Source organism: Bufo gargarizans, chromosome 2 (genome assembly GCF_014858855.1).
Source record: "Bufo gargarizans isolate SCDJY-AF-19 chromosome 2, ASM1485885v1, whole genome shotgun sequence".
Classification (NCBI taxonomy): domain Eukaryota; kingdom Metazoa; phylum Chordata; class Amphibia; order Anura; family Bufonidae; genus Bufo; species Bufo gargarizans.
The window spans coordinates 8,520,667-8,532,026 of NC_058081.1; the positions used below are offsets into that span (position 1 = coordinate 8,520,667).

An 11,360-nucleotide genomic window follows, 5' to 3' on the forward strand; every position below is an offset into this window, starting at 1 on the left:
AATATGGTGCAGAACTCCCAACAGGAACCCTTAGAAGTCAGTTGTGTCATAATTCTCTCATCTGACAAACCCATAGGTGAAACTCAATGTGATCTCCAGAGGACTCACATTCTGACCCCCTAAACATCTTGACAAAACAGAACTCTGCAGTGACATGGAGGACTACATCAGAAATTGAGACTAAAAGAGTTAAGAATAAAACTTCATGTACTTGTTACCTGAAAATACCAGGAATGGAGTATTTAACATGTTTCCAAAAATACATAAGTTGCCATCCCTCTCTGAAATAAAATCTCCAGATGGGTAAGTGGTCTCCTCAAACAATTGGTGAGGAACACAACCAGCTATCTGATGGAAACCACAGCCTTACTGAACAAACTATCAGCCACAGGTCCCCTCCCTTATGATACCATCCTTTCCACCATTGATGCAGAATCCTTGCAATGCAACTAGATATGAGCGAAGTATAAAAAAAAATTAATTTGGTTGCTTCACCGAATAAAAAATAAAAATAGCTTTTGGATAAATAATTTAATCACAAAGTGCATTTCTTTGTAAATAGTGGGTGCAATGACAGGAAGTGGCAATTGTGTGGCTCCTGGTTATTGTACCCCTCAGAAGCCGCGTTTATAGCTGATTGCAGCATCTGACAATAATGACAGAGTATGACATCATCAATCATACTTACCTCATCCATTTGCTGCTCCCATCTTCATTGAAGATTGAGCGCGAAATCTTGCGCAGCCCGTTATGATGTCATCACATCAGTTGTCATGGAGCAGTCATACATCTCCGCAAACAGGATTTTGTGCCAGGTCTTCAATCAAGATTGCAGCGGAATGCTCTTTCCTAGAAAATGGATGAGGTAAGTATGAGTTAATTTATTTTTTTGTGTTATTACTGTCAGATGCCGCAATCAGCTATGAACACGGCATCCAAGTGGTACAATGACGGGGAGCGGCGATTGGCCTGTCGTGAAAAAATTGATGAGGCAAGTATGATTTATTTTAGTTTTTTACCACCATTCAGACAAAACCTATTTGTTACCATGAAACACAAGGAAATTCGGATTTGCGGTGAATCAACTTTTCCCTGAAATTCGGAACTTGGTGGATTCCCTCAACACTAAATGCAACATCCCATTTGAGGATAGATTACCAGTTCATTTAGTCTAATGGGATAGAATAAATCTGTGCTGCAACTTGCTAAATTTATCTTCACCCACAATTATTTCTCTTTAGGGAAATAACTATATCTACAACGTAGCGGAACTGCCATGAGCAGCAAAATGACACCGCGATAAGCCAACCTTTTCATGGCAAAACTGGAAAGTGCCATCTTGCTATCCTGCCCCTTCAAATCCTTGGTCTGCTTTCATTTCATTGATGATGTCCTAATTAGAGATGAGCGAATTGAAGTTGATGAAGTGGAATTTGACCCGAATTTCAGGAAAAATTAGATTTGCACCGAAGCCAAATTTCCTCACGTTTAATGGTAACGAAATGCATTTTTTCCCAAAATGGCTGCTGCACGTCTGAGGACATGGAGCAAAGAACTCTGGGCACACCCACAATGCCATGCATGCAGCCAATCAGCAGCCAGCCAGCCCCTATGATGTCAGAGACCTATAAATAGCCTCAGCCATTTTAATAGGAAATATACGTACGTCCTATTAGCCGTTCTGGGTTGATTTTAGATTGTTTAACTTTTTTTGGAGGGGGTGCATTAATAGAAAAAAAAGGAAAAAATATATGTTATAATTGCTGTTCAACGGTAAAGTTACATTCTACTACAGCCATTTACGGGTGTATTAGAAGGAAAGATACGTACATCCTATATATTAGCCATACTGCAGTGAATTGTGATTGTTACATTTTTTGGGGGGGGTTTATTACCATATTTTTTGCCCCATAAGACACATTATGATGGTGGTGGGGGGTCTGTGGATAGCATTATGATGGTGGGGGGGATCTGTGGATGGGACTGTTATGGGGAGATCTATGGATGACACATATAGCAGTGTCATCCACAGATCCACCACCCCATAACAGTGCCATCCACAGATCCCCCCCCATCATAATGCCATCCACAAATCCCCCCCACCATCATAATTCCATCCACAGATCCCCCCACCATCATAATGCCATCCACAGATCCCCCCACCATCATAATGCCATCCACAGATCCCCCCCACCATCATAATGCCATCCACAGACCCCCCCATCATAATGCCATCCACAGCTCCCCCACATAACAGTGCCATCCACAGATCCACCACATAACAGTGCCATCCACAGATCCCGCCCATAACAGTGCATTCCACAAATCCCCCACCCCATAACAGTGCATCATCCACAAATCCCCCATAATAGTGTCATGCACAGACCGACATTAGTTCTAACCAACCAAAAGCACACCTTTTGGTTAAAAATATTTTTTTTCTTATTTTCCTCCTCAAAAACCTAGGTGCGTCTTATGGGTCGGTGCATCTTATAGAAAAATAATACGTCTTAATTGCCGTTCTGCTGTGAATTTGCATTTTACTACAGCCTTTTTTAGGGGGGTATTATTTTAATTTCATTATTTTATTATACAGTATGTTATATAGTCAAGTGACAGGCACTTCAAAGGGAACGGGCAGTGGCCAAAATGTTTCTGTCACAGGCAGAAGTAGCAGCAGGAGTTGCAGCTAGAGGCCTGAGCTCCCAGTGTCATCTAGCAGTCGTGTCTTGACCAGAAACCCAGCATGCTTGAATGGTTGACTCGGTCTTCTATTTCATCGCAAGTGACATCAGACAGCCCCAGCCAAATATCGGTGGGTTCCTCTGACATGAGGCTTAGTTGTCATGGCCCGGGAGCAGCCCGGTGCCCCCAACTGCCCTAAACCTGCCTCTTTCATTTCCTGTTACCTTAGCACTAGAAGTATTATATGCCGTAGGCTCGGCTCCACTTTTTCTTAGTAAGGATTAGCTACTAGGACAGTCAGCAGCTACTGCCCAGCCAAGATCTGGAGGCGAAATACGCTACTTCCTCCCGTAGGCTGGAAAGTAGTGATGAGGAGAGTGACATGTGAGCTGGTGTTGCGAGCGGTCAGGCTCCTGGCTCAGAGACCGTTGAGAAGGACATCAGTGACATGCAGACAGTACTCAATAATGATGTAGCCGATTGCAATTGGGAGCCTGGTAACAAAGGGGCTTCATTATAATCGGGAGAAGAGGGTGGCAGCTTGCGCATGAGGCAGCGGCGGAGCCAGCAAGTTGGTATTGTGGCCGGGAGTCAGCAGTGGGAGGTCAGGAGCCAAACGTGCCTGGGGTAGACCACCTGTTTCGCAGGAGCCTACCGGCCCAGAAAGTAGCAATGCAGGGGTTCACCGAAGCAACTGAAGCAGGTAGTCAGCACGGAGTGTTGGGGGGAAAATGCCATACTCGGTGGTGTGGCAATTTTTTGTTATGCATCTGGAGGAGAGGAACATGGCCATTTCCCGAATTTGTGGCCAGAAGGTGAAGCGTGGCCAGGGTGCCAATTCTGGCACTACGGCCCTGCGTCAACATATGCAGCATCACCATAAAGTGGCCTGGAAGAACAGTGGCTCTAATGTGGTGGTCCAGCCTGCCGCAGCAACCACTGCGTCACCCAGTGGCACACACCCAATTTCATGTAGTCAAGGATCCACCTCCTCAGCTGAAGGGAGCTGTCTGTCCTTCCCATCATCTTCTGGTTCTGATGCTCCTCGTCCTCCTACTCCTTATCAGTCATTTCATCAGCAATCGATCACTGAAGCAATTGCTAAGAGACAACAATACGCGTGTGCTTATCCAACGGCGCAGAAGCTGAACGTGCTCCTGGCCAAGTTGCTGGTATTGCAGTCCCTCCCTTTCCAAATGCTGGACTCTGCACCTTTCAGAGAACTGATGGCTTGTACCGAGCCGAGGTGAAAGGTCCCTAGCTGGCATTTCTTTGCAAAGAAGGCTGTACCAGCCCTGCACACATATGTAGAACAGAAGGTGGGCCAGTCCTTGAGCCTGTCGGTGTCTGCCAAAGTGCACGGCAGCGCCGACGTGTGGAGCTGTAACTATGGTCAAGAACAATATATGTCCTTTACAGCCCACTGGGTAAATATGGTTCCTGCCCAGCCACATCAGAAACTTGGACAGGTGACGCTGCTTACCCCTCCACAATTTCATGCCGTTGGTCCTGCAACAATGTCCGCCTCTGCCTCCTCACCCTCCACTGTGTCCTCAGCCTCCACTGCAGGGATAATTCACAGTGCGACTCCAGCATACAACATGGGCAGTCACGCTGTTCTGCACCTAGTTCGCTTGGGTGAACAGAATCAAACAAGGGAAGAACTGCTCTGTGTTCTTCATAAAGAAATCGGATACTGGCTTTATCCTCGACAACTCAAAATTGGATCCATGGTGACCAACAATAGAAAGAAAGTGGTGTCAGCGCTCCCTCATGGAGGGATGAGCCATGCGCTCTGCATGGCACACTAGTTCAATCTGGTTTTCAAGCGGTTCCTGAAGTCTTCACCCCATATGCAAGTCATCCTGAAAATGTCCATAAAACTTTGCATACACTTCAGCCACTCGTACACCACCAAGCACACCCTCCTTGAGCTGCAGCGGCATAACGGCCATCCCCAACATAGGCTGATGCAACGTTTCCACCCCATTGGAATTCCACCATCCATATGTTGGACCGATTATATGAACATAGAATGGCCATAAACAATTTTTTTTTTAGGATACAGGCAGACAGAGGTTGTTCTGTCTTCATACATGTTCACACAGTGTGCAGTCAGACATTCAGCATAAACCATTCCTGTCTTCCTGTTCTTTGTAGTCTAGCTTGTTTATTGGTAAAACAGGATTGCTGATTGGCAAAATAGGATTGTTTGGTAAAACTACAAGAATACAAATAGCATGTATAAGTATAAAGTATAGGTATCATGTACCATAACATTTACATAACACTCAAGCACACGGTAAAATGGCTGCCTAACATAGGACTCTATGTCTATCTAAGACTTTCACACTAGCGTTTTTGCTATGCTGGATCTCAATAGCGGAAAGGGAAAACGCTGGTGTGATAGTAGCCTAACAGTAGTAACAACTCCCTGAGTAACAATTACAACTAGCTGAACAGCTCTGCAATACACAATATCCCTGAAACAAAGGTAGATCTCTCACTAGATTGCATTTACAAGAATGGTGGAGTTTGAGAAGGAGACATGCATAGGACAGTTCTGCTGATGTGTCCTGGTGACTGGAGACTTCTATGTCACCACCAGCAGGGTAACATGTCATCAGGAGCTTAGAATGTGTAATATAACAGTGGATTGCCCCCTTAACTCTGCATGTTTCCACTATAGAAGATCACAGGGAAGACGCTACCACTCCGAAGTTGGCGCGCATGCAGCGAGATGGATCAAAGCCTCCGTCTCTAGTACGGTCGTAGTGCGGCCGCTGAGAGCAGCGATGAAATAGAATAGGCCATGCCCACTGGGCGGAGCTAGCGGCAGCGGCGATACAGCAGTGAGGAGTGGTAAGTTCTCAATTACATCGCTGCCTTATCTAAGATCGCTTAGGCATCAGAGGGATACTATGTTTAATGGCATGAATGGGCTAAATATGCAGGGATAATCATGAAATGTACGCCACTGTACACAGGCAACCCCAGTAAGTAAATGACTGACAACACAGGTCACTACTGATGATACAAGTATATGGTGGGTACTGCTTGCAACATCCGCATCCAGCGTTACCAATAGCAACCTGGGTCAAACTTACAAAACTAAACATAACCAGGTACAATCCATGGGGCCCATTATTTGTATTTTATGATATAATTCACATCCATGTTTTCTAGATATCCACATATTGAGGTACAAATATCATATTATAGATATAGATGCACAAGGGACATATTGGTCCCTAAATAACATGGATAAAAGAATAAAAGTATGGGGAGAAAAAAGAAAAAGATGAAGTGGAGAAAGGAATCAACAAAAATGATTATGTCTCAAAAGCCATATGTGCTAGGAGAGTAAGAGTCATCCGTCCCCTACTTAAATATGCGTTTAGATGAAACATGTACAGTATATGAAATGTAGTCATTCAGACCAAAGGGTTTAATGGTCTGTAGTGTGAAGGTCCATTGGGTCTCCTTCCGCAACAGGAGGTTATCCCCCCCTAGTGGCGATACCCACAACATGTTCCATCCCTTGAAAGGTCACACACTGCTTTACTCCTGGATGAAACTCCATTATGTGTCTGGAGATCAATTTTTCGTTCTTTCTCTCTTTCTGTACATTTTCATAAAAACTTTCTATCTATCATGGGGGCATATAATGGCAATTGCATGGGTGTGTTTTTGCAGATGTCAGCAAAGTGGTGTGGTGGCAATGGCATGGGGGGTGTTTGGGTCATTGAGCATGGGCCTGATTATTGCAGGGGTGGGAAAGATAGAGGGGTCAGATTCCAGAGCAGTGTGGCTGATGGTGGGGGTTTGGTGTGCGTGGAGTGGTTTATGAAATTTTGGTGCGGCCATGGTGGCCGATTGTCAATTGTCTAATGGGCAGTTGGGTCAGCGGTAGGGATGATGGCAATTTTGGGCGTGAACGACGCACATGGTTTGGTCAGTGAATAGGGGCTTGATTATTGCACATGTAGGGTTGGGCAAATATGGCAGTGATTGGGGGCAGATTGACAACAGGTGTGGCCGAGCACAGGGGTTTGGGGTGTGATTATTTGTGCAGATATTGAATAGGGGGCTGATTATTGCAAGTTTATGGGGGGGCTAGTTTAGATGGCTCCGAGTTTGGGTTGATGGCAATTGGTGGCGTCATTGAATAGGGTCCAGATAATTACACGTGAGGGGTGGGTCAAATTTGGCACGGAATGGGGGCAGATTGATGAAAGGTGTGAGTGATCACAGGGGACGGAAGAGCCACTGATTTGTTGCACGATTCATGTGGGAAGATTATGGCAGGGGATAAGTTTAGGATAAGTTCAGTTTAGGATAAGGGGGTAGATGGCAATGGTGTGTTTGTCGGCATTTGGGCAGTTTATGGTATAGGTGGGGACTGGATGCCACTTGTAGTGGGGCAGATCTATGGTACAGGTGGAGGCAGATGGCAATGCAGCCAATTGCAATGAGGGTGGGCAGACGGCACTGAGTTTGGTAATCAAACACAATTTCATGTATGTTAATTGGAATATTTTTCTTTTTTTTAGCATCTACAAGTCAGAAAATCAAAAAATTGTGACATCCGTCGAAAAATGAACCAAAAGTAAGTAACAAAAATTTGGGATATCTATGTCAATTATGTTGTTTCTTATGTTAAAATATACTTTTGCATTATATCTCTACAGATATCCGAACAAGGCGCAAGACAAGAAGGCGTTGCAGAATTCATGAACCGGTAAGTACATGGAACAATATATATATATTTTTTTTCAAATAACATTCTTTTTATTAAATATTATTTCTAATTTTTCTAGTCTTCATCATCGACCAGCTCTGCTGCCACGCCAGCACCATCACCTGCTAGGGCCCGATCATTGCGGGACTCTGAGTCACCGCAATGAAGTAAACTGTATACTGTAAGTACTAATACAAGGCCTTATATTCTTTCTCTCCACAGAACTGCCAGCAGCACTCCGGCGCCTGAACCATCTCTTGAGGCGGCCCCGGAACCGGCCGCCACCACCAGCCCCCCTGTCCCTCATACACCTGTTCGAGTCAATCCTGGTCCCCTACCGGGTACCTCTTTTCAGTGTACGCTCTCACATTGGAGACAAAATGTGAGAGCTATGCTGAATAGCAGGAGATCTGGTAGGAGCCGTCGGAAGGACTATGGGGACTTTGTAGAGATTGTTTCTGATGCTCTAGAAGGCTCTGCAGGTGAGATGCGTAAAGCGTTGGATGACTTGGCACGCCGAGTGGAGGGGGCGGAGTCGGTGCGTCAAGTCACGGCTGGAGTATGGTTTTATGAGGTTCTCACACATTTGGAATTCCTCGTCCCCTACTACAACAAATGGTATGGGAGGTCCATCAGTACCTCGCAACGGTCTTGGAGGTGGTAATCCAAATTGCTTAGAACACAGGAGGCATCCTATAGAGAAAGTTTTGAAAGCCATTGAGTCATTTGTCTGTCCATACGCTCCGATGTCGACTGCAACAAATCGATAATCCGCATCTGCAATGGTCATTAAGATAATGGAGAAATATTTTTTGTAATTAAAAAATTCTGATCCACTTCCAGAAGCTTTTACTATCCTTATATGTATGTCATCCACAGTTCCTACACAATTAAAGGGAGTCTTTCACCTATACTGACCGTTTTTTGAACACTAACACCATTCTCAGCATTATAGTACCCATATGTGAATGCTACTTACTGTTTAGCTGTCCGTCACTTATTTTCTTCAAAAAACACTTTAATCCAATATTCAAATTAGGTCTGAAGGTGCCCAGGCTCCTCTTCACTATTCATATGAAACCCCTCCCCTTTAAACACTCAGGCCGGCCCTAGGTTCTTCTTATTACCGCCTCCCTTCAGTGTGAAATGCGCACATCATTACCCATTATGGGCATCGGCATCCGAGCGTTTATTGCGCATGCGCTTGCCCCAACATCCCGATCTAGCCAGCGGATACAGAAATAAAAAGAAACTGATCTAGGCCTAAATTTGTTATGCCTCACATATTTAATTTTTTTTTGCACTACCCTGTGTATTGGTGAAGTAATCACATATGTGCTGGTTTTAATAAATTCAACAACCCTCAAAAATAAATTAGAACCATGTAGAGACAGAGAGTTTCAAAGTCTCACTGCTCTTAACGTAAAGAATCCTCTTCTATGTTTGTGTACAAACCTTCTTTCCTCCAGACGCAGAGGATGTCCCCTCGTCACAGTCACAGTCCTGGGGATGAATAGATGACGGGATAGATCTCTGTACTGACCCCTGATATATTTATACATAGTAATTAGATCTCCCCTCAGTCATCTTTTTTCTAAAGTGTATAACCCTAATTTTGATAATCTTTCAGGGTACTGTAGTCCCCCCATTCCAGTTATTACTTTAGTTGCCCTCCTCTGGACCCTCTCCAGCTCTGCTATGTCTGCCTTGTTCACAGGAGCCCATGTGGATATAGAATAAACAAAAAACTGTTGATTAAGGGCCAGTCCTGATACTTTAACGCTCACAGATATTGTGGTGCACTACCCTGTTTATTGGTGTACTAATCACCTATATGCTGTTTTAATTAAATTGAACACCGTCCCAAAAAAAAACAACCAGTGTGGATATAAAATAAACAGAAAGGGATGAATAAGGGCCAGGCCTGATGCTTAATATCATGTTATCACTCTCATATAATGTGGTGTACTCTGTGCATTGGTGTAGTGATGCTTGTTTTAATAAATTCAATAACCCCCCCCAAAAAAAATATATAGATTTAGCGATAATATTACATTATCAATCACTGATTCATATGGTTGTTCAAACTTAAACAAATCAACAAAAAAAAATATATTAAATATGTGAGATGACCTGATACAGAGTTCTCACTAGCATTCAATATGATATGCAAGATTGATGGTAGAACATGTGTTGTATAAGTTCCAAATATTCTCCTCCCCCCCCCAGAAAAAAAAGATTTATGTGAAAATAGTAAAAAATGAAAGGATTTCCTTGCAGGTAGCTGCAGTTCTGCTAAGGGGCAACTTATCAATTAATCTAAATCACAGATCTCATCTGTTTACTTCATTCACCTGAGTGTAATTATCATTTCAGGATCCTGTGGGGATCTTCCCCAGGTATTATAAAAGACATGAACATCTAGTAAATTTCACTATTTCCACAAGAAGACTTGCCAATGCTTATATATATTCACATTATGGCTAAAAAAAATACAACAAACCCCTTGTACGTCTATGGGTAGAATACTGTAAGTGGAATAAATCATACCAAAAATTATTATTAATAGGTTACATTTTAGATTTTTTTAGACATGTATATGCCAAGACAAATAACTGATGTTTATTGCTATATAAATTACATGTAAGGAAAATCAGACACAGGTCGCTCAGATACTGTATGTCTCCTTGGATTCCGAGGTCTATACAACTACAAGACTCTTCTATTATGTGTGAGGAGAATCAGACACAGGTCACTCAGATACATCTCCTTGGATTCCGAGGTCTATACAATTACAAGACTCTTCTATTCATAGTGTTTTTTCTGACATACACATTTATCTTAGTTGGAAACCTTCTAATCATCATTTTAGTGATTACTTTTGACCACCTCAAAACCCCAATGTTCTTCTTTCTGAAACACTTGTCAACAGCGGATATCCTACTAACCACCAGTGTTGTCCCCATGATGCTGGACATAATATTGTTTGAGGGAGATATTTTGCCCTTTTGGGGCTGTATTATGCAGTTGTATTCCTTTGGTATATTTGGATTTTTTCAATGTATTCTCATTGCTGTCATGTCATTTGACCGATATTTGGCCATTTGCCATCCATTGCGTTATTTTTCACTGATGAGTCCAGATCTTTGCCTTCAGCTCATTATTGGGTCATGGTTTTTAGTATTTGTGTTGACATCAAGTGAGGTTATTGTTGTTATCCAATTTAACTTCTGTGGCTTGAATTACATTGACCACTTCTTCTGTGACTTTGGTCCTGTAGTAGAATTGGCCACATCAGACATTTCCATTTTGATGCTGCAAGACTTTGTTATCTCCATCTTCATGATTTTTTTTCCATTTTATTTTATTCTTATTACCTACTTTTCTATTTTCATCACCATAATTAAAATGTCTTCAACTTATGGTAGGAGAAAAGCGTTCTCCACTTGTAGCTCTCATCTGACCACAGTATGTGTATATTATGGAACCCTAATCACAGTTTACATGGCTCCATCTGATGAAGGCACATCCAATGCCAATAAATATAGATCTCTATTGTACATAGTAGTGACACCAATGATGAATCCCATCATCTACAGCCTGAGGAACAAAGAAATTAAGAGAGCTATCCAGAAAATGACAAATCATGTCACTCAAAATGGAAGGGAAAGATGAAACATTTTACACAAATGTGCTATGCTATATAAAGACTTTATTGAATGATATATTTAATCACATAGAAGGTTATAATAAAACAATGGTTTACATTTTATGCCAAAAGTACACTCACCTAAAGAATTATTAGGAACACCTGTTTCTCATTAATGCGATTATCTAGTCAACCAATCACATGGCAGTTGCTTCAATGCATGTAGGGTTGTGGTCCTGGTCAAGACAATCTCGTGAACTCCAAACTGAATGGCAGAATGGGAAA

At 42.8% G+C, this 11,360-nt stretch overlaps 1 protein-coding gene across 1 annotated transcript; it reads left to right on the top strand.

Annotated features, from left to right (window-relative positions):
- Positions 1–10,153: 10,153 nt before the first annotated feature.
- Positions 10,154–11,101, top strand: LOC122925413 (olfactory receptor 1009-like). Its single transcript, XM_044276775.1, has one exon. The coding sequence runs from the start codon at positions 10,154–10,156 to the stop codon at positions 11,099–11,101; it is 948 nt and encodes a 315-aa protein (XP_044132710.1).
- The last annotated feature ends 259 nt before the right edge of the window (positions 11,102–11,360 follow it).